Here is a 24,543-nt window from a genome sequence, read left to right on the forward strand (position 1 = left end):
ATTTCACCATTTAGGGGTTGAATTTTCAAAAATCGTTTCTTAGTGGAAGTCTTTACAAGAGACGTTGCAGTGGACGTCTATCAGTTGATGATGATGATGACTAATATTACCTAATTATCTGAAAAAATACAATAATACACCACAGAACAAAGTTTTTTTTTCATAAATAATTTTTAAATACATATTAAAAATTGCGTAACCGGCAGGACTCGAACCTGCGTCTTCTGGGTTCGCGCCCGAACGCCTTGACCGCTAGGCCACGGTTTCGCTTACTGCCAGTGACGAAATTTGTGATATGTATGTTCACTCAGTACTGAAGCGACTGTTTAATGCCATCTAGTAGCGACACTTTTTTTTCATTTTTACACGGCATTGAAAAGGCAAACCAATTACCAGTGTGTCACGAGCCAAAGTCGCCACTCGAGATCGTGTGAGTGTTGTCGAGTTGTTGAATCTGTGTCGAGCGCGTCAGTGGTGCATTCAGACTGTGATGTAACTCTGAGTTCAAGAGCAAAAGTTTCAAGAGAAACCTAAAATAATTGAGACCTTTATATGCAACTTAGATGATACCCGCGATTACATTCGCGTGAATCCCGTGGGAACTCTTCGATTACACGGGATAAAAAGTAGCCTATGTCTTTCTTCAGGCCTTTAACTATCCCTACCCATGCAAAAAATCACGTTGCTTCGTTGCGATGTGATTGACGGACAAACCAATAAATCAACAAACCAATAAACCCTCACTTTCGCATTTATAATAACTATGGATAGCTTTTGCAAGGGTTTTCATACTGATATTATAAATACGAAAGTCTGTCTGCAAATTTTTTACAGCCCAACGGTTTAAGCGATTTTGATGAAATTTGGTACAGAGATAGATAATATCCCAGGAACGGACACAGGCTACTTTTTATACCGGAAAATTAAAAGAGTTCCCACGGGATTTTTGAAAAACCTTTATCTACGCGGGCATTATCTATTATGGGTATAATTTCCGAGGAATTTGTTAGGAAATTTCCAATTACTTAGGTACCTACTACTTTTCTAACTTATTTATTCACACTCAAATCCCTAATATCCATTAATCCCGCACCAAATTCCAGATACCTTCATAAAACATTTATTGTTCCCTGTAATAGCTTGTTGTTACAAGTTTATTGCCTAATCAGTTTAGCGTAGCAAATAAGTAGATGGAAATGCCTGGCACGCCAGTTTGATTATTATTGTAGCTATTATCATACTACATATTCCATGGAACATGATCTATACCTCCGTAAGCCTATTCCTTTTATCTGGCAGAGGGTTGCCACGACACTAAGGGTGAGATCTATAGAGCGCACTCTAAGGCTGACATCTATAGAGCGCACTTTGACTTTGCTCAGACTTAAGTTTCAGCTAAAACGAGACAGACTGATGTGAGAGATATAGCTCTGTCTCGTTTTAACTCTGTCTTAAGCCTAAGCTAAGTCAGAGTGCGCTCTATAGATCTCACCCTGACTTAGCTTAGACTTAAGACAGAGTTAAAACGAGCCAGTGCTATATCTTTCACATAAATCTGTCAAACTCAATCTTAAGTCTGAGCTAAGTCAAAGAGCGCTCTATAGATCTCAGCCTAAGGCTGAGATCTATCCCGAAAATCAAATAGTTTCCTCGGAATTAAAAAAAATCTAAATCATCATCTAGTATATATGCGAAATACCTTAATGCGAAAGATTGTCCTTCAATCACGCTACAATGAAGACGGGTCGACGTGATTTTTGCTTAATATAATTAAAGACCTCTAGATTGATATAAGTTACTTTTCATCCCGGAAATTGAAGTACCCCGAGATTTTCCTAAATCTTAATAATAATAAAAAATCTAAATCCACGCGGACGTCGCGTCGCGAGTTCAATCAAAATTATTTTTGAGAATAATTTTTTCATCCACTTCGTTCCCGCGGGACTACATCTGAAACAAATTATTCATATTAAGTAATTATTTATTGTATTGTAATATAGACCCAGACTCAGATAAAATAACTTTTAGTACTTACTCAGTCTCTACATTCAGTGCCTGTTATTTGAACTTTATTGCTTTTTAACAGCTGTTTCATGATCATATTCCGCGTAAAGTTAACACTAAAAGTGGTTTTATTAGCGCCTCAAAATTGAGAACTAATCGAGTAATTAAAATAAATTAAATTACGATCAAAAAGGCTCTTGCCACCATAGACGTTCCTAAAAAATCTAGCGACCTGCACACGTAGCATAAAGTATCTAGCCTAACAGTGGGGCTGATTCTCTTGTACACAATCTCTAAACTAAACTAAAATGACACGTCTAAATCTATTGCTATCCCTGTTCTTATGATGCTTGCGGTAAAGGATAGCACTAGACTTAGACCTGTTAATTTAATTTAGTTTAAAGATTGTGTACAAAAGAATCAGCCCCAGTTTTGATGTAAGGATAAAGTTTGTAGGTACATGGATATAGTCAATCTCAGAACTATAGTAGGTACCTAATAAAGAAACGGTTGGGTTTGAACCTTTCGGATTTCAGTCCCGTCGAACTATTGACACTTTTTCAAGACCAGTTATGATTGTTTAGTGAAAAACTGCATATTTTAAAACATTTGAATAAATAAATCATTCACCCTCCCTCAATCAACTTCAATCAAATCGCAAATCCAAAGCAAAAGCTTTACTTATTTTTTTAATTAAAAATTTTGCGCTTAGTCATCCAATTAAACTTTTATTTCATTAAAAGTTAGCAGTTCAAACAGTATAATTTTGTCGATAAAATAAATAAGAGTTTTGAATAAAAATTGTGACTTAATACTTAACTAGGCGTTAGGTACTTGTGATTTAAATTGTGTGGATTTACGTAGGTGCTTGTAATCCCTATTGTATCGGCCGACGAGAGTCAGTTTTTTTTGTTGAATTATCATCATCATCATCATCATGATCAACCTTTTGCCGGCCTACTACAGTTCTTGCAATTCACGAAGGCGAGTGGCTCATGCTTGTGTTTAAGTCGTATCGGTATTTAAGTAACGTACACTGAATGTGTGCGTTTGCGAGCGCTTGCTCGCGACTGATTGGCTCGACATGCACGCACACTTACGCAATGCCCGTGTATCCGACCTAACCACAAGTAAAGTCTACTCGCCTTCGTGAATTGCAAGAACTGTACTAAGAACGAGTCTCTTCTCAGAATGAGAAAGATTTGGCCATAGTACTTAGTTTGGCCACGCTGGTGTGCTTCTAAGGCGAATTGGCGGACTTCAAACATATTTGAGAACGTTATGGAGAACTCTAAGGTATGCAGGCTTACTGGTACTGCTTGGAGAAAGGAGGGGTTTTTAGTCGGTAGGAGTCGGTAGAAGGCGCCCCGGGAAAATGCCAAGAGCAAGTACCGAACGGGCGCCCTCCCGCGATTCGGCCCATATAACCGAGAGGTTGGTGGGGCCATGGGAGGTGGAGGGTTGTAAAGTCGGTAGGAGTCCGGCACTATGTCCATGAGGATTTTCCCCTCCTAAGCGAAAAAAAAAAAGGTATGTAGGCTTCCTCACGATAGTTTCCTGGTATTTAATTGCTTAAAACGCTCACACTTAACTCCGGAAAGTTAGAGGTGCCTGGGGTCGAACCCCTGACATCCCATAAAAAGGCCGACGCCTTAACCAGACGTCTTAACCGTCTAAAGATGATTGATGGATATTAATCCCTAAATAGATTTTATTAAGCGTGCCATTACGCCTCTTGAAAGACGTAGCAAGTTAATATTGTAACATTATATTATTATTCTGGCTAATCTAATAAACTAAGCTTCTTCATACATAAAAGCGAGTAATATGTCGAAAGCTTTGTTCGTCATTACAAAGTTATATGAAAAGGCACAGACTAAAAGTAACAGAAAGATGGAGCACTCGCGAACTATTTTATTTATTTACCGGGCAATTTAGCGTTCCGGTACGATGCCGTGTAGAAACCAAAGAGGTATGGGTTTAATACAAACTGTCATATCCCTTCCAGGTTATTTTATTTTATTTTTATTTCATTTTAAACAATATCAGCCTAAACCAAAACGTGTACAAGCAAAGTTATTAAAATCTAATTACATTTTTTTTAATCACTTAACACATAAAAGTACTTAACTTTAATCTATTTAAATAGGAAAAAAATGCTTATATGAAAGCTGCTTCTTTTTGGTAAAACACGTCGGCATCTGGATGTTGATCCGTTGTTAGCCCGCTTCCATCTTAGGCGGCATCATCAGTTACCACCAGGTGAGATTGCAGTCTAGGGCTAACTTGTATCTAAATAAAAAAAGCTTACGTAAATGGATATCAAATAAATTACCATTTTTAGTGTCTATTTTTTTCTTTTAGTCAGTGGGTATAGTACAAGAAAGTTAGCTAAGTTTTGATGGAGGATCCATTATCTACAGCAAAGTAGATTTCCTAGTGAAGTAAGAAACGTTAACTTTATAAAGGTCACACTAACGATTGTGTCGTTTGAGATTTACAAAAAAAAACCTTTTGTTTTTACCTCTTTCTACGTCGCTATACTACCATTCTTGAGTCGTGAGCCATTTGCACTAACCACATACTAAATGTAGGAGGGACTTTAGTTCCCAGACCCTTTAGCATACGACTCGACTAAGATTATGAGAATTCGTAAGTTTACAAATTGTAATGTCTATGCGGTAACTATTATGGTAGTTGCGGTAGTGGCAATTTTCTGCGACAATAGTTATAGTACGCGACAGGTCGAGATGGCAATCGGGAACGCCCCGCACATCCGCACGAGCCTCTGCGCTAACCCGGTGCGGGCGAGCGCGGGTGACGTGCGGGTCTGCGGGACGCCTCATACCCCGATTGCCATCTCCACCTGTCGCGGGCTGTACAACAATTTTGGTTTCATTTGTGCCTGTTCCACTAACAATCTTAATATTCATAAGTAGGTGGTACCTATAATATCTGCGTCGCAAAAAAAAGTCTGCTCTCAAACTATGAAACATTCTTAAAGAAAAATACGAAACACTTGAACACGCGCGAAAATATCGAGTGGGCGTCCAACACCAATAACAATTTCGACCATTTTCTCAGCAAAGACTCTTAAACTTTCAACCTCGAAGTCCTGAGCTCATACAACTAAGTCTGAGGCCATACGATGCGTTTCCGGTGCTCTGCGGCGACGCAACGCTGTGGATTTGAGTATTGGATGCCACACGGACAGTGCGTTGCTGCTCCGGCAGAGAGTATGGGCGAGGCCACAACACTGCGGTGCGACATCGCATCGCAAAAACGTTGCGTTGACGCAACACAAAAATTTCATCGCTTACGGCATCGTACGGGAAAACTCTGACCATCAATTTCTAGTGAGCCATGGACCGCACTACACGTATCCTACTTCTACTTGCGTTAAAACGCATCAATAAAAACACACAAAGCACAGAATGGCACACGGAGAGGTGTGGACACCGACTGAACCGGAATACGTCGTCGTATCGCAAGTTTGTGCGGTGCGGCACCGCATCAAAATTTGGACAGTGCATTGTGCGACGTCGTAGATTTTTACACGACGTCGCATCACAGTGTTGTGGTCTCAGCCTGAGGCGTTGCACCGCACCACCCCCTCCGCCTTGTCTCTCTGGTCCCGAGTCCGTTGTACTTGTGGTACGGCGCCGCACGACGTCGTAAGAGTGGGGGCCAGACGGTGCGTTGCGGCGGCGATACGGCGCCGGAGCGGTGTCGCTGCGTCGTCTTACATAGAAATATCTGTGGCATGTCACACGATGCGCTCCGGCCCGCACCGACTTGCAACCACCGAGACGAGGCGGGAAGGGGTGAATGCGTTACGACGTCGGAACGGCACCGCTCAGTTGTTTTTATTAACATACTGTCCAACGCTGCTACGGCGCCGCTGCGACATAACAACGTTGCGGCGCCGCACTGCTCGTGTGCCCGCTGATACGGTGAAATCTTTGCGGTGCGGCGCTGCAACGCATCGTGTGCCCCCAGTTTAACGCATCGTGTTGCGATTTCTATGTAGGATGACGCAGCGGCACCGCTCAGGTGCCGCACCGCTGACGCAACGCATCGTGTGGCTCCACTTTTAGTCAATACAACACTGCAACTTATATGAAATCGTTTTATGGCTATTAGGTTTGGTATTTACCAGAACATCTATTAAGCTCGAATCGCTGCAAATTCATTGGGATTTAACACTTGTTTGTTCAGAGAAATTGGTTTGTCGCTTGACGTATACTGATTGGAAAAAGTGATTGAAAAGGACTATTCTTTTTCACGCGTTTATTTGCTTAAAAAAAAGGCCTGCGCATAATGGATTCGATGTCTTTTCTACACAATACGTAATACGCTGTCTAAGTTCGGCTGGGATACGTTCAGAAAGCTTCTAGATGTCTTCTCGTCCGAAATTCCTCAGTACTTGAAGACCAAATTCTTCGAAAAATGTGTGTTGCCAGTGATGACATATGGATCCGAGATAGAGTCGCTTAATCGTTACTTAAGGCATTAATTAGTATGGATAAGGAATGCCTTAAGTAACGATTAAGCGACTCTGAGTGCGGCTGTAAGTGCTTTAGAGTTAAAAGTTTATTTGAGCCTTTCTATATCTCTTTTAGACTGATATACCTATCATTTCAATTCCCACCGGTCGACACTGAACTTCCAAATCTCGCTAACGTTGTTCACCTGCTGTCATAAATCATGATATCACGTCCAATTTGTCCGTACGCGACCTGACTATCTTTCGCCTTCCACCCACGATCACAAAATGTGCATACCTACCGCATGCGATTTTTCTTATTTTTCTCTCGCTATGGTAATAATACGATATAGTACATACCTACAAGATGGAAGCGAGTCAAGAAGAAAAATTATGGCTGTTTTTTATTAAACCCAAATCACACACCTAATCTTTTTCTACGCGACGCTAAATCACTTTAAACCAGTTTTTTAATATGGTTCTAACTAACTACACAGTCGATATGTATCCCACAAGATCACACAATATGAGGTAATTTGCAAATTATAATGTTGTATAGAAGCAGGCGTTACTTTGCGTAAATCCATGATATACAATGAACCAAAATCTTAATTTGCTATAATCCGCTGAAACAAGTCGAATCTGTATGGTGCAACATGCAGCATGCGACATGCACCGCCTGCCCTCCCACTGCTAAACATGCACGGAAAAGCAGCCACCAGGCAAGCAATATGCGCCACCACCACGCAGCACCACACAAATCCCAAAACACACTCGACGCACGTTTCGCCTCGACACCGGAGCAAAGACCTTTGTAATTGTGGATTGTAAGGTTGGATTCAGTTCATGACAGAAAAACCTCATAGCTTATTTGGCCCGACCTAGGACCTCATGTTTTGCAGGCAAATAAGCTAGCACCTATAAACAAGGCAGATAATAATATGACATTAGTAGCAGTCTTGAACTGAATACAAATTAGGTAAATGTCTGTGTTATCACACGCTATGATATGCCAACACTATAATAAAACCTCGTTTTTAACCCTTTCACCAAAGGTTGCCTGGTAGACATTGCTCTGAGCAATAAGGCCGCCTTTGCATACAATTGTTTTTTAGTTTTTAGTTTCTTTGTTTTTTGTCATGTTTATCTAATATTTTGTGTGCAATAAAATATTTCTATCTAGTATCTATCTATCTCGTTGTCATCAACCGATAGACGTCTACTGATGGGCATAAGTTCAAATTTTTGTAGGTATAGTTCGCGACAAGTCAAGATGGCAATCGGGGTATGAGTTAGGGGGGTGCCCCGCACACCCGCGCTATATCCCGCACTGGGTTAACGGGGGGGCTGTGCAGGTGTGTGTGTCCCAACCCTGATCGCTATCTCGAGCTGTCGCGTACTATACTGTTCATGTCATCTGCCCACCTAATAGGAATCTGGTGTTTTTCGGTGCGAGGTCACCATTTCAGCACCTTGGGATGTTCTTGGAACTATGTGCCCCGCCCATTGCCACTTCAGCTTTGCAACCGGTTTAGCTATGTCGCTTTCTTTGCTTCTTCCATGGATTTCCTCAGTTATTTGATCACGAAGAGAAACTCCAAGCATAGCTCTCTCCATCGCCCGATGAGTGACAATACAGCGACAGCATAGTGTTTAAAAATAGTGATAATGCGCTGAGAATTGACTTTCATCATCATCATCATGAGCAACCTATCGCCGGCTCACTACAGAGCTCTCAGAGTTAGAAGGGTTTTGGGCATAGTCTACCACGCAATAATGCGAAGATGCAGGTTAGAGTTTTCTTGTACACACGCTAGTACACGCTGGGTATCTGCTAGTTATTCTATAAAAACTGCCTCAAAAAACTGTAAAAGTAGCAGAAAAGTCTATTTAGAAAACAAACAGCAGGTAGATGTTTTAGATTCAATGCTGACAATGTTTATGAGATTGTATATTCATGTCTGTCATTTTCCCCATATCGAGCGTCGGTTCGCATCACATGAATAAAACATTCTTACGGCACGAGTGAGAAAAGCGATTCATTACAAAGCCTCGGGTGTTGTGAAATGTTATCCCGTGTTTGTCACGTTTCATTAATGTTTATGCGTTATTGTATTTTATACTTTTTGTTGACAGAGGGAAATCTTCTTAGATACCCGATCTCTTCGGGGCGAGATCGGGTTTCTACCCACTAAAACCCTCTTAAGCTGTGATAGCCTAGTGGTTAGGACGCCCGCCTCCTAATTGGAGATCGGGGTTTCGATACCGGGCACACAACTCTAACTTTTTGGAGTTATGTGTGTGTTTGAAATTAAATATCACTTGCTTAGGAAACCAGCTGCTCGATTGCGGTAGAATGACAGCTACAATGTCACGAAATCACCTCTGATTGGTTGACGCTCACCCACTATTGACTACAATGCATTGTTGCAACAAGAATTGCACAAATTCAGCCAATCGCAATAATTGAGATTGTAATAATGATTGATGCAGGTTTTTCGAAATCGACCTACCGCACACCTGAGAGTTCTTCATAATGTTTCCAAAGGTGCGTGAAGTCAGCCAACACCCACTTGGCCAGCGTGGTAGACTATATCCAAACCCCTTCTCATTCCGAGAGGCGACCCATAGGTACTCTGTAGTAAGCCGGCGATATGTTGATAATGATGATGATGATATAGATAAATAAATGTAGGTATATCATTGACTTCCAAATAGAAATCTACCAAACTTAATGATATATCGTCAAAGTCTATAGTTAGTTTGCTTGAAGAGACGCTTTCAGATGAAAAACCATGTCGAGTGTGTCGCACGATGAATATGGCGAACTTTGAATGAATGAAATCACGCAGAAGCTTCCTGCTTCAGTCGGCATTCAAAATAAAACATTGAGGTTAATAATGTACCCAAGCCAAAACAAGCTAAACATTTGAATGTCGGTCTTTTGGTACAAGAAACTGCATGAAGACCGTATAGTTCAAAGGTTGTACTCATTGACTTATATATTACTTCGTATGGACAGGGCCATTGAACAAACAAAATGGCAACCAACCTCAGTGACGTCTGGATTTCAAACGGGTCGTTCATTAGTATCTAAGAGGTGGCACTGATTTATTTATTTCCAAAACCGTGAAAAGTTTTGTTCGCTTGGGCATATCTTGTCATTTATATCGATGGTTGTACTGAATTTTTTACTCTTTCACATTTCGTTCCAATCGCACTTGTCTTCCTAGTGTTTTTCGCACTCCTAAGGTATGGTAAATACTTAAGGTAAGGTACTAAATATGGTATTTTCGGAGATCCAAATCCAGCCTTTTCTTTCTTCCTTGCCTATAAGAGCACGTGAAGTCATCCCATTAATCTCGTTTCGTATCACCAACATCAAATAATGTTCATTTAATCATCATTTTAAAACATTATCTATTTAATTAAAGAATAGTCTTAAAATGTCTCTGACATTTGGGGTTATTATTTCAAAAAAAAACCATACTGGCCCACTAATGACACGGGTCTAGAATCTAGATCACTGTCCACCACGCTAGCCAAGTGCAGATTGCTGATCGTTTAAGCAAGTAATAGTAAGTAAAGCTTCAAAAAGTTCCAGGTAAAAAGTTCAAAAAGTTACATGCAAACTGTGAAACCAACTCTCATCGGCGGTGTTTCCACTAGATTACAACATGGGGTTATTCAAGGGGCGGACCAACAAATTCCTGATAGGCCAGCAACGCATCCGGCGGTTCGTCTGGTGCTGCAAATGTTCATGGGCGGCGGTAATCACTTAGCATCAGGTGACCCGCCTGCTGTTTTGCTTGCTATCTCTATTTAAAAAAAAGTAGAATATTCACTAACCGAGTCGAAATAGTACTTTACTCCTCGAATCTCATGCAGAAGAATCTGGGGCCCAACCGCATTATCATACAAAAAATCTTATTTAATGGAAGAGGTCACGCGCTTCAGCAATAGAGTCGGAATTAGAACCCGAAACATGTTACCGATCTATATGTTTCGACTACCAGGCAATCATAACTCGATGCCGGTAAAATTTAATTTATTCCATCCACGGTCGCCAAAATGCGGGCATCAGTAAAGTTATGAACAACTGCAATAAATCAAAGGTTGGTGATAGGGATCTATCAATTAATTGATTCTGGTAGCTGATTGATTGATGATCTCGCGATGCTGCTTTGTCGCTGGAAGCATTTTCATTATTAATCCCATTATATTGTGCCATAAGGGCGCGTTCCCACTCTGTCGTGACGATAAATAGTCGTGCAGTTTATAATACCAAACCAAAGGGGTGGAGTGTGGGTTTAATTTTTTTTTAACTGCCAAACCTCTTACAGGTTAGCCTGCTTTCATCTTAGACTACATCATCACTTACCGGTGAGATTACAGTCAATGGCTAACTTGTATCTGAATAAAAATAAAAAATAAACCCTACCCTATCTAGATCTACCCAGTCTATCCCGAATGCGTCGCGTAGCGTTCAAAATACGATACCGTTAGTACTTATTATATTATTCTGTGACGATACCAAATAGAAACCTCTATAAAATTTCAGGTATGGAATTTCCATTAGGTACTTAAATAGGATTAAATTCGGGTACCATTTATCCTCTGAATTGCCTGCAAATAGTATTATTACTTGGCATACGAATGGCGTACGAGTGTAAGACGTAGGAGCGCTCTTGCTTATCTCAAATTCAAATGAGTACGCCTTTTTAGGGTTCCGTATGCGAAGGGTGCCAACCGGACCCTATTACTGAACCTCCACTGTCCGTCCGTCTGTGTCTGTCAGCGGGCTGTATCTCATGAAGGTAGAGACTAGAGAGCTGTCAGTGTATACATAGTGTGTGTTTCTATTGCCAGTATACCAACAAATTATAAAAATTTCAAAATAGTCGCCGATTTACAATTAAATAGGTTTTTATAATATCTTTTTTTTACACGGCTTTTATACAATACTTACTAGATGATGCCCGCGACTTCGTCCGCGTGAATGCCTATGTCCTTCCCCGGCATGCAAGCTATCGCTGTACCAAATTTCGTCAAAATCGGTTGAATAGATGGGCCGTGAAAGGCTAGCAGACAGACAGACAGACAGACGGACAGACAGACAGACGAATAGACACACTTTCGCATTTATAATATTAGTATGGATGTAATGACAACCCTATCGTACCTACCACTACCCATATTATAAATGCGAAAGTGTGTTTGTTTGTTGGTTTATTGGTTTGTTGGTTTGTCCTTCAATCACGTCGCAACGGAGCAACGGATTGACGTGATTTCTTACATGAGTAATGAGTATAGTTACAGGCCTGGAGAGTGACATAGGCTACTTTTTATCCACGAAAATCAAAAAGTTCCCACGGGACTTTTAAAAAACATAAATCCACACGAACGAAGTTGCAGGCACCAGTTAGTTATTAATAAAATGAATTGTAGGTAATCTACTAGTAAATATTCTATCTAACTTAAGTAACTTACAAAATAAGTTAAAAACACATAATCTTGTACAATGGAACCCTTCGTGTGCGAGTCCGAGTCGCACTTGGCCGGTTTTTATTATTTAATAAATCATTATTCTTCTCAGCGTCCAAATGCTGCCTACGTCAAATACCTACATAATAATTTTATTCTGTGTCTACGTTTTCATATTATTATGTTCTGTTGTTCCCCATTTCCTTTTTTACCCGACTACGGCAAAGCCAAAAGGAAGGGTTATGATTTTAGGGAATTTATTTTAGTAGTCTATGTATGTATGTATATAGGTTTGTATTTATGTGTGTTCCACCAAGGCGCCTAAAATACTGAGCCGATTTTAATGAATGAGGTGTCAATCGATTTGTTTTTAAAGTCCAGGTGACGCTACATTTCCTTTCAAATGATAGTGGAGGCTCCCGTTTGGCACCGTTCAGGTACGGAATCCTAAAAAGCTCGCGAAAGAAAAACAAAATAACATTCCTCGGCAGTGGCCCGACCGCCGACGATGAACGGGAAACGAGTAGAACTAGAAACTTAAACGAGTTGGTGATCAGCGGGAAGCGAGTGTGTAGTTTCGATAGTTTTGTCGCCGGGCTATAAGCGAGTGTGCAAGGTGCGACAAGCGATTACTCGCGTCATTCGCCCGAGGTCGCTCAATCCTGTGCAAACCTGCGCGCGTGTTACGCGTGTTCAAGCGAACATCGCTGAACAAATAACGCTGAGCGAGTTTATTTTTGAAAGCTCATCGCTCAGCGACAAAACTAGTAAAGCGAGTCGTCGCCGGCAGTGTGAACAGTCAGAGAGCAACTTTTGATATATGCATCTCCTTCGTTTACACGAAATTTACATTTATTGTGCGTTTCTTGAGAGAGAAAATCACCGATAGTTAGCCGTTTTCTCGCCGGGTGGCGCGGTCGGACCACTGCCTTATACGTACTAGTGACAAAGTAAAAAATATAAAATAAATAAAAACGGAGGTATCGTGAGCCCTCCATTTGATTTAGGGGTCTTTGAGACCGTAGGTATATCACTGAGCACGTACTTAGCCGTTTACGTTTGAAATGAAATACATCGTGGCTGAAATGTTCTTTCCCTCACATTTAATATCAGATTTATTTTGTTATCTTTGTACGCATTACTGTTTTATTTGATAAGCAATCGTTTGGAGCTCTATTGCCCGCATTAGTGGCATTACTCTGTGTCTGGCGGTCTTTAAGTATTTCTATTAGGTACCTACTTTTATCTATCTTCTTTTATCTTTTAACATTCTCGACCGAATCTCTGCAGTGATTATCCAACTGCGCTGTGAGCTGCAAGCACAGTATAAAATAGACACAGTAGTCGGATGCCTTTAATCTCCTGGTAAATGATGACCACGGCAACACTCTCCAACACAGGGCCCTAACTAAGTCCAGTTTGGGCTGCTCCTTCGTACCACACTTACCGCATGATTGCTCTGGCTAGACGGGTTCAAAGGTTCAGAGGTTCTAACGTCTGTATGTAATCAAAACCCTACTTTGTGACACGAGTTTGTACAAACACAGGCCCACTCTCTATATCGTTATTTATAGGGTTACCTCAAAAGGAAAAACGGAACCCTTATAGGATCACTTTGTTGTCTGTCTGTATTTCTGCCTGTCTGTCTGTCTGTCGGTCTGTCAAGTAACCTACAGGGTACTTCCCGTTGACCTAGAACCATGAAATTTGGCTTGGCAGGTAGGTAGGTCTTATAGCAGACATTCGGGGAAAAATCTGAATACCGTGAATTTGTGGTTCCATGACACAAAAAAAATTAAATTGTGGTCAGTAATTAATAACTAGTATTTTCAATTTTCGAAGTAAGATAACTATATCAAGTGGGGTATCATATGAAAGGGCTTCACCTGTGCATTCTAAAACAGATTTTTATTTATTATTATGCATCATAGTTTTTGAATTATCGTGCAAAATGTCGAAAAATACGACTGTAGTACGGAGCCCTCGTTGCGCGAGCCTGACTCGCACTTGGCCGGTTTTTTATTATCATAGTCCGATGGGACGGCAATCCGACACGACAAGACAGATCAGTCGCAAGACCATTAGGCGCATTACCATAGGCATTACGTGCTCTCAGAGGGTTAAGTGTGACCTATAGTACCGTCCTACTGAGAATTTCTTGACATAAAACATGTATAAGTAGAAAGTAAGTAGAGTAGGTTCACAGATTGGGATCCTTTGAGGTTGTTTAATAAAATATGGTTTAGGTGCGGTATCGCCCAAATATACCGGTCAAGTGCGAGTCAGGCTCGCGCAACGAGGGTTCCGTACTACAGTATTATTTTTTCGACATTTTGCACTATGACTTCAAAAACTATGATGCATAAAAATTTGTTTTAGAAAGCACAGGTAAAGCCCTTTCATATGATACCCCACTTGAAATAGTTATCTTACTTCGAAAATTGAAAATACTCCTAATTATTAATTTACTAGCTGATGCCCGCAACTTCGTACGCGTGGAATTAGATTTTTTTTAAATCCCGTGGGAACTCTTTGATTTTCCGGGATAAAAATATAATAGCCTATGTCACTCTCCGTCTTTATCTATAGGTACCCATGCAAAAAATCACGTCAATCCGTTGCACCGTTGCGACGTGATTGAAGGACAAACCAACAAACCAACAAACCAACAAACCAACAAACCAACAAACAAACAAACAAACACACTTTCGCATTTATATAAGGGTACGGATGACCACAATTAAAAAAAAATTGTGTGATATAATGTAACCCTAAATTCACGGTTTTCAGATTTTCCCCCTTATGTCTGCTATAAGACCTACCTAACTGCTAAATTTCATGATTCTAAGTCAACGGGAAGTACCCTGTAGGTTTCTTGACAGACCGACAGCACCGACAGACAGACAACAAAGTGATCCTATAAGGGTTCCGTTTTTCCTTTTCAGGTACGCAACCCTAAAAACACTCGTATTTAGGTGTAAAAGGGCGACATTGAAAGACGTGTTTTGTAAGGGAATCGGATCGTTATCCCTCCATTTGATTTAGGGATCGCCTCAAAACCTAAGCACGTAAGGCTTTTACATTGAAACTGAAAGACTTGTGGTTAACGCACTTTATTTTGGAGTACTTTGCATTTGTTAGTAGATATCCCTTTTTTGAAAATTCTACTGCCAAGATGGTTAAATAAGGGATGGTAATTTGTTCGCATGTCCGTCATTATTCAAGTTATTTTTGGGTTTTCGGTTATAAAAGAAAAAAATACGTAGACCCTGTAGGTACCTATTTAGAGATTTTTGAAAATTCTACCCCCACGCTGATTTTCCAAATTCCACCCGAGCGAAGCCGGGGCGGGTCAGCTAGTTTCATATATTTAGATAAGTGTCTCTGAACTCTAGTTTTAGTTTATTAATTCCCTAGTATTAGAAGAATAGAGTTCTGAAAACTAAATAATAAGGAACCTGTGTAGATATATAAAATGATATCAATAGCGAATCCAATCCAATCCAATCCAATCCATCAGCCTGTTTGCGTCCACTGCTGAACATAGGCCTTTCCAAGAGCGCGCCACCAAGCACGGTCCTCCGCCTTCCTCATCCATCCGCTCCCCAGCACCTTCTTCAGGTCATCGGTCCAGCGGGCGGGGGGTCGTCCCACACTGCGCTTACCGGTACGCGGTCTCCACTCCAGAAGTCCACCAGATAGCGATTCGTCAAAATATTATTGAAGTTCAACAGCTATGATTTGAAAAGATGAAATGAAAACCCTGTTTCAATTGGTTTAAAAAATATTTCGATAAATTCAAATTCCATTAAAATCAAACATTCAAACCGCGATTCGAGCCGCGTATGAAAATAAAAACACAAAATGGATTTAGTTTACGATCGAAATGTATGAATTTTATTTCGCGGACGATACATTATTATATTGTTTATAAGTCCCGCAAATTGCTATTGCGCTGGAACCATGTCTCATTAACATCGAAATTACGTCATTTGACGTATATCTAAATATATAAAAGGAAAAGGTGACTGACTGACTGACTGACTGACTGAATGACTGACTGACTGACTGACTGATCTATCAACGCACAGCTTAAACTACTGGACGGATCGGGCTGAAATTTGGCATGCAGATAGCTATTATGACGTAGGCATCCGCTAAGAAAGGATTTTTGAAAATTCAACTCCTAAGGGGGTTAAATAGGGGTTTGAAATTTTTTAGTCCACGCGGACGAAGTCGCGAGCATAAGCTAGTTTAAGTAAAAATTGGTAAAAATATACCATCCGCTCGAAACTTCAGTCTAGTGGTGACGTCACTAAAATTGCGGGACTTTTAAATTGAATGACTGAAACTCGATTGCATGATATTTTAAAACATGAAAGCGAGTGATGCTTATATAATATGGATATTATTGAAAATGTATATTAATGCATGAAATTAATTCAATTATCGATAAAAGTTTTTAAAAAGCTCCGGTTTTAGCTTCACTTTCAAATACCTACCTACTTTTTATTTGATTCAAATTTTGCAACGGATTTTTAATTAACTTTAGTAGAAGTTAATTAAAAATATTTATCAGTACTTAGTACTGTACTTATCAAAATATTGCAAAAATGTATGTATTCATGAAAGGAAAAGCTGACTGACTGATCTATCGACGCACAGCTCAAACCACTGGACGGATCGAGATTTGGCATGCAGATCGCTATAATGACGTAAGCATCCGCTAAGAAAGGATGTTTGAAAATTACCCCCTAAGGGGTTTAATTACAACCCCTAAGGGGGTGAAATAGAGGTTTGGTGTAGTCCACGCGGACGAAGTCGCGAGCATAAGCCAGTTAATCCATATAATAGTAAAAACTTTGCTATAAAACCTCTTTCCCTTGCTTCCAGAACATGCACCATGGGCTATAACGACACATACAACATCTCGGAGCCCTACAAGCCCTACGACGAGCGCCCCGAGACCTACATCGTGCCGCTGCTGTTCGCGCTCATATTCCTCATCGGGGTGGTCGGCAATGGCACCCTAGTGGCCGTCTTCGTCAGGCATAAGGCTATGAGGAATGTGCCTAATACGTAAGTCAAACTTTATTCATACCCCGTGGGAACTCTTTGATTTTCCGGGATAAAAACTGGCCAAGTGAGAGTCAGGCTCGCGCAATGAGGGTTCCGTACTTCAGTCGTATTTTTTCGACATTTTGCACGATAATTCAAAAACTATGATGCATAAAAATAAAAATGAATCTGTTTTAGAATGTACAGGTGAAGACCTTTCATATGATACCCCCACTTGATATAGACACTCACTTCGAAAGTTGAAAATACTACCTAATTAATAGTTCATGACCACAATTTAATTTTTTTTGTGTGATCTAACCCTAAATTCGCGGTTTTCAGATTTTTCCCCAAATTTTAGCTATTAGATCTACCTACCTGCCAAATTTCATGATTCTAGGTCAACGGGAAGTACCCTGTAGGTTTCTTGACAGACAGACAGACAGACAACAAAGTGATCCTATAAGGGTTCCGTTTTTCCTTTTGAGGTACGGAACCCTAAAAAGTAGCCTATGTCACTCTCCAGGTCTTTATCACACATGCAAAAAATCACGTCAATCCGTTGCACCGTTGCGACGTGATTGAAGGACAAACAAACACACTTTCGCATTTATAATAAGGTCACTGATATAAAAAGGGTAGGTAGGTACTGTTCGCTCAAGTATAATGAGTAGGCATAAGTTACATAATTTTTTTATATTTACGTTCAGGTACTTTAATTTGTTTACTTACATTTAAATGAAATAGCAGTTTATTAACCCAGTTCCCTGATACAATATAATTAGTTTGCACGCCACGGCTATAAAGATTTTAATTTCACTCTTATTATTTCCTTAGGAAAATTTTCTTTTCCTCATCGAAAATGTTTTTATGTCCTGAAATCTAGGTTAATAGCAATGTAAATTGAATCCAATCTAAGTTGAAATTAAAGAATTTCTAAAACGGAAAGCGTAAATAAATTATACTTATATAATATATTGGAGGGTCGATATTGAAAGAGTTCTTACTGTCTACTCCTGTTTCTCCGACAAATATATATAATATATAATTTCATCCACTAAGTATAATTTTTTTTTTAAGCCTGTTAATAAAAGATTTAAAAAAAATATATACTTAGTGGATGAAATTAAAGAACTACTTATTTCACAGTTTTACAAAGCATATTATAAGCTGATGCCCGCGACTTCACCCGCGTGGATTTAGGTTTATAAAAATCCCGTGAGAACTCTTTGATTTTCCGGGATAAAAAGTAGCCTATGTCACTCTTCAGGTCTTTAACTATACCCATGCAAAAATCACGTCGATCCGTTGCTCCGTTGCTACGTGATTGAAGGACAAACCCAACATTCTAAAGCTAGCTAAACAACAAACACACATTCGCATTTATAACAGGGGCAGTGATAATAGGGGTAGTGATTAGATGATAATACCCGCGACTTTGACCGCGTGGATTTAGATTTTATAAATCCCGAGGGGGAAATCTTTGATTTTTCGGAGTAAACTCAAACTCAAATCATTTATTCAAATTCGTTATTATTGTAGTACACTTTTTGATTGTCAATTGTTGGATATGTAAGATATTGATGACTTTATGGTGATAATTATTATTTACGTAGGTAAACTTAACTAAACTAAACTGGGTATAAAAAGTACCCAGTCTATGTTCATCTCCGGGAAACAAGCTATCCGTATCTACCTTTCGTCTAAAATCTAAATGCATGGGTTATGAAAAGATGACAGAGAGTTAGACAGACGGACACATTTTCGCATTTTAAATATTCGTAAGTAAGTAAGTTTCTCTACGTGATCAAATCAGAAATGAGGAGATCCGTAGGAGAACTAGAAAAGTGGCAATGAGCAGGGCACATAGTTCGTAAAACCGATTGGGGTGACGTTGGGGTCCCAAGGTGCTGGAATGGCGACCTCACACCGGAAGATGCAGTGTTGGAGACCCCCCCACTAGGTGGACGAACGACATCAGACGAGTCGCAGGGAGCCGTTGGATCCAGGCGGCGCAAGACCGTGGCGTGTGGAAGTTCGTACAAGAGACCTATGTCCAGCAGTGGACGTATATCGGATGATGATGATGATGATGAAGTAAGTAAGTATGTAGGTACCTATATGGATTTTGTGGGCTATAGATACTCTGCGGTTGCAAATTCAAAAGTTAATAGGTATAGTATGTCATTGTTTTCTGTACGATATTGAACTTACTACCTCAGTACGCTTAGTACGAGATTTTATGTCTCACCAACGTTGATAGTATTCGAGTGTCGAAAACCTTCCGCATTATAGTAAACTGGATCTCAACTGCCTTGTTTTAATGCTCAAGTTTGTTACACATCTGCAGGAGATTTTATGTCTCACTAACGTTGATAGTATTCGAGTGTCGAAAACCTTCCGCATTATAGTAAACTGGATCTCAACTGCCTTGTTTTAATGTTACACATCTGCAGCCAGTGCTCCGAGCGGAAACGTTGCGAAATTAAAATCAGAAGCATTGAATTTTTAACTTCAATTCAAGGCTCTTTACGTCCATTTTACTTTGGCGTTATTGTGTTTCGACTCTTGAATTCTAGCAACGTTTAGTGTGACGTAAAATCTTATACTAAGCGTACTGGTGACTCGTGTAGTCCATTTCTAAAGCTATAAAAACCCTATTTCTCAACAAAGTAACCAAGCAAGAAGCATAGCGTGTCAATAACGTATGAACGTAAAAAAGTTGTTTCACAAAGATTAACAGTCCATTTTGTTATTCTAAGAGTCCATTGTCATAGGGCAATTAACTTTGTAATTTTATACAAGAATTTAGATTTTTAGAGAAACGTACTGTGACCTAAATTTTTTGACAAATATTCGTCTTTCAAAATATACTTCGGCAGTCGTTATGAGCCTTAGAACAATCTATTATAAGGTCACCACGATACAGATTCTAGTATGGATACTAATCAGTGGTAAAATTAACTCTATTTATTTTTTGCTATAAATACCTACTATTCTTATTATATTTTAAAGTATTTTTTTACCCTTTTCATGCTCTTTTCTTAGCTATCGGCTGTAAAAGTATAAGTACAGATTTGTTAGCGATTCTTTTCAAACATTAATATTTATCTAGCTTTAGATCTACTTAAGTAATCGTAGACTTTAAAAATCTGTCATGAATTCAAGCATCATCATTATCATCATGACCAACCCATCATGTTTACTACTGAACATGGGACTCCTGTCAAGATGAGAAGGATTTGAATATTTGAACTTAAAATTCACATTACCCCGAAAAGTTAGAAGTGCGTGCCCGGGATCGAACCGAAAACCGTTCCAATCCAAACCACCTATTACTAACCAAATCATGGTTAAATCGTTCGGTCACCTTATAATTTAGTCGACATGAATAAATAAGTAAATGCAAGTCAACAAAACGTGGACTTCAGAACTTTTGGGAAATGTGCCATTCTCTTTGACGACACAAAGATTTTAAGAAGTAACAAGTAAGTAACATAAAGGAAGAATAAGTTGGTGATTTGGTGAAAGTTTTTTACTTTGCGTGAGAAGCATTCTCACGATGGAGATAAGAATACATTGACCTATTTGCCAAAACTGACGGAATCTCAGAATTTAGAACATAGAATAATGATAGAATCATAATATCATCATTCTATGATCATAGAATCATAGACTATTTTTCATCTTTAGTGGTGGGGTTATTTAGCGCCATCTATGAAAATTTTATCAAACATTGCCCTGAAACTTCCTCATTGACACGACCTAAACATTAAAGCATAGATCATTATAGCATAGATTTGAACCTAACGTTACATTTAATGGTTCTATGCATAAAGGAGTAGATGCGGCCGAAGCTTTTGCGAATTTCTTTGCAAACGTATTTCTTCCTGATGTACCAAAGTTACGTGTAGTTGAGGCATGTCTAAATGATGGCAAGCTAAATAGTACTATATGCCACATCCCAAAGTTTACAGTGACGGACATAAAATATGGCATTGATAAACTGAAGGTAAATTGCGCAACTGGACCAGATAACTTACCAGCTGATGTTTTGAAAATGTGTAGTAAATATCTTAGTCTCCCTCTTTGTCATGTACTTAATTTAATCTTAAAGACTGGACAATATCCTTCTCAATGGAAGCTGACCCGAGTTACACCAATACCTAAAAAAACCGGTACGACGTCCGTAGAGGAATTTCGGCCCATAGCTATTCTCTCAACGCCTGCCAAGGTATTTGAAAGAATTGTGCATAGAGAGATAAGCCGGCAAATCAGTAATTTACTATGTGACGAACAGCATGGATTTAGGATTAAGAAGTCTGTCAACTCCAACTTATTAACAGCTACTGAATACATATCGTCCTGCCTAGATAGAGGCCATCAAGCAGATGCACTTTATTTTGATTACCGCAAAGCTTGTGATAGAGTTAATAACGATATTCTTCTAAAAAAACTCAGTGCTATTGGTCTTTCTCCTCAGCTCCTACATGTATTATCAGACTACCTCCGTGACCGTCAGCAATTCGTTCGATATGGCATATATGAGTCTAAACCATATCATACGCGATCCGGTGTAAGCCAGGGCTCTATCTTAGGACCTCTATTCTTCCTAATCATGATAAACGATCTTCCAGAATCTATAAAATATGCAAAATGCTTGCTATATGCAGATGACCTAAAACTTATATTCGAAATTACTTCTATCGAAGATTGTCTCAAGTTGCAATGCGATCTTACAGCTGTATATCACTGGAGTAAAGCGAACAAAATGGAGTTCAATCGTGACAAATGTTCAGTTATGACCTTTGGTAAAGTTCGGTATCCTTTGATACATGAATATAAAATGGATGGAATCCCTATTCCCAGAGTACAGAACATGAAAGACCTAGGTGTAATTTTTGATAAAAAATTGACCTTCCATGACCATATTAACACCGTAGCAGCTGACTCATTTCGAAGATTAGGATTTGTACTACGCAACTCTCGGGAGTTCCATAGTCCTTTGGTAATACGATTACTATATTACGCCTTAGTCCGAAGCAAGCTCGAAACAAGCACCTGTGTCTGGCATCCGTACGAGGCAAAGTACGGGCTTATATTAGAAAAAGTACAAAAGGCCTTCCTAAGATACCTGTATAAACGTTGCTATGGATATTATCCTTTCCTATACCCAACCAAATTTCTGTTAGGTTGCTTAGGTTTCAACTCCCTGGAGGTCAGACGCATTTGCGACCAACTCAAAATTATGTGTCAAATTTTGCGAGGAGATGTTAATGCTCCAGAACTTCATAACCAACTGTGTCGCATACGTGTCCCTGAATCCAACAGTAATCTTCGTCCACGAAAAAATAAACTTTTCGTGGTCCCACATCATCGCACTATTGCTAGATCTATGTCACCTATACCCCGTTCATTAGCATCATTCAACGCGCTTTTGGACAATAATGCTCAATGGGACCCATTTAATGATGGGTCTATAATACTGGTTCGGGAGTTACTGAAGTACGCTGAGAGCATTGCATGAATATGTCATTCAATGTTCTCAGCGTACATATTCAAAATTCTTTGATCTTTTATCGTTTTGTATTTTATGTCTTTTTTCTTGTACCTTTATTTGTATTTAAATTTATTATTAATCATCTAGTTAGTGTAAGTGGCACTGCCGTTCTAATTAGATATAAAATAAATAAAATAAAATAAATAAATCATATAGATATAGGTATGGTATTATTTTTCATCTTTAGTGGTGGAAGTATTCAGCGTCATCTATGAAAATTATCTCAAACGTTTCCTGGAAACCTTCTCATTAGTGAGTACTGAGTAGTGATCTAATTAAATCTATCTCTTTCAGATACATCCTCTCGCTCGCACTCGCAGACCTGTTGGTAATCATAACGTGTGTACCATTCACGTCCATCGTCTACACCGTGGAATCCTGGCCATGGGGAGAACTAGTGTGCAAGATATCGGAAGCAGCGAAGGACGTCAGTATCGGAGTATCAGTGTTCACCTTGACAGCACTGTCGGCTGATCGGTACTTCGCGATCGTCGATCCGTTAAGGAAATTACATGCTACTGGTGAGTGCTATTTAATCTAATTACAGCCGCGAGAGCAGCAAATGAGGATGCTGATGATGTCAGCAGCAGCAGTCACATTTATGTGCGATTTTGCGGCTTTTACGGCTTGTTGCGGCCCTTGCGCCTTTTTGCGGCTCGTGTGACCATTTTATCCCTTGTGGTTATTGCTGTTATTTAAGCTCTGGTATACCTTGAGGATAGTAAAAAAAGCATATCCTTTGAAATTGCCTGTACTCCATCATACAACTTGTCTAAACTCTGAAGTCTGTGGGGAGAATCAGTGTACAAGATATCAGAAGCAGCGAAGGACGTCAGTATCGGAGTATCAGAGTTTTCACCTTCACAGCGCTGTCAGCTGATCGGTACTTCGCGATTGTCGATCCGTTAAGGAAATTACATGCTACTGGTGAGTGCTATTTAATTTAATTACAGCCGCAAGAGCCGCAATTGAGGATGCTCATAATGTCAGCTGCATTTAGAAGGTGAATGCGACTTTTGCTGCTTTTACGGCTTTTTGCGGCCCTTGCGCCTTTTTGCAGCTCTTATGGTCATTGTATCCCTTGTGGTTATTCCTATTATTTAAGCTCTTGTGACCTTGAGGATAGTAAAAAAAGCCTATACCTTTGGAATTTCTATCTATCTTAAAATATAATTTTTTAACTAGCTTATAATATTATAGTAACTTAGCTTGATCATTTGTAGAACGCTATCTCTCCTACTCTCATGAGATTTAATCTTCTGTTTATTGATCTCCGAGCACGGATTCTATGCGCCATATAATATGAACGTAACATGTCTAAGTCCTATAATGCTTATTCTGAATTTCGGGAATCGGGACTACAACATCTCTACATAGTATAAAATAAAGTCGCTTCCTGCTGTCTGTATGTATGAACGCGTAGATCTTTTAAACTACGCAACGGATTTTAGTGAGGTTTTCACCAATAGATAGAGTGATTCAAGAGAAAGGTTTATAGGTATAGTTTAATATTGGTTTGTATTAATTTGTTGAAATATGACGATATTTGAACGAAATGTCGGAAGAAATCAAGCTTCCATCGAAAATTAACAAATATTCCGCGCAACAAAACGAGACGGAGGCGGCGGCGGTGGTTGCATTTATAATATTAGTATGGAAGTGACACTACATACAATAAGTATCTACACTGCCACCCATGCGAAGCCGGGGCGGGTCGTTAGTAACATATTATATAGAACTAACGATAAAGGGGATACTGAGTAACTATGCCTAATAATATTGCCTTTCAGCGTACGTTTGATGCGAAGCTTTATTCGACAAAAGCCGGGGTTTAACTGACATTGACACGCGGCTCGGAATAAAACGTATGAGTGATTATGACCGAATAATAATCTTGATTAATTTCATTAAGAGTAAAATGAAATATTGTTAATATTTATCTGAAAATTAT

The 24,543-nt window shown here is 39.5% G+C and overlaps 1 protein-coding gene across 2 annotated transcripts in view; it reads left to right on the forward strand.

Annotated features, from left to right (window-relative positions):
- LOC117991501 (neuropeptide CCHamide-1 receptor-like) overlaps positions 1-24,543 on the forward strand; it is a 128,974-nt gene that overhangs the window by 53,664 nt on the left and 50,767 nt on the right. For both annotated transcript variants that reach the window (XM_069505179.1, XM_069505180.1), the window contains exons 2-3: positions 16,868-17,053; positions 22,887-23,113. In XM_069505179.1, the coding sequence (XP_069361280.1) occupies positions 16,878-17,053; positions 22,887-23,113 (403 nt within the window). In that variant the 5' untranslated portion in view covers positions 16,868-16,877. The remainder of the gene's footprint in view (positions 1-16,867; positions 17,054-22,886; positions 23,114-24,543) is intronic.

The sequence above is a fragment of the Maniola hyperantus genome, chromosome 19 (genome assembly GCF_902806685.2).
Source record: "Maniola hyperantus chromosome 19, iAphHyp1.2, whole genome shotgun sequence".
NCBI lineage: Eukaryota > Metazoa > Arthropoda > Insecta > Lepidoptera > Nymphalidae > Maniola > Maniola hyperantus.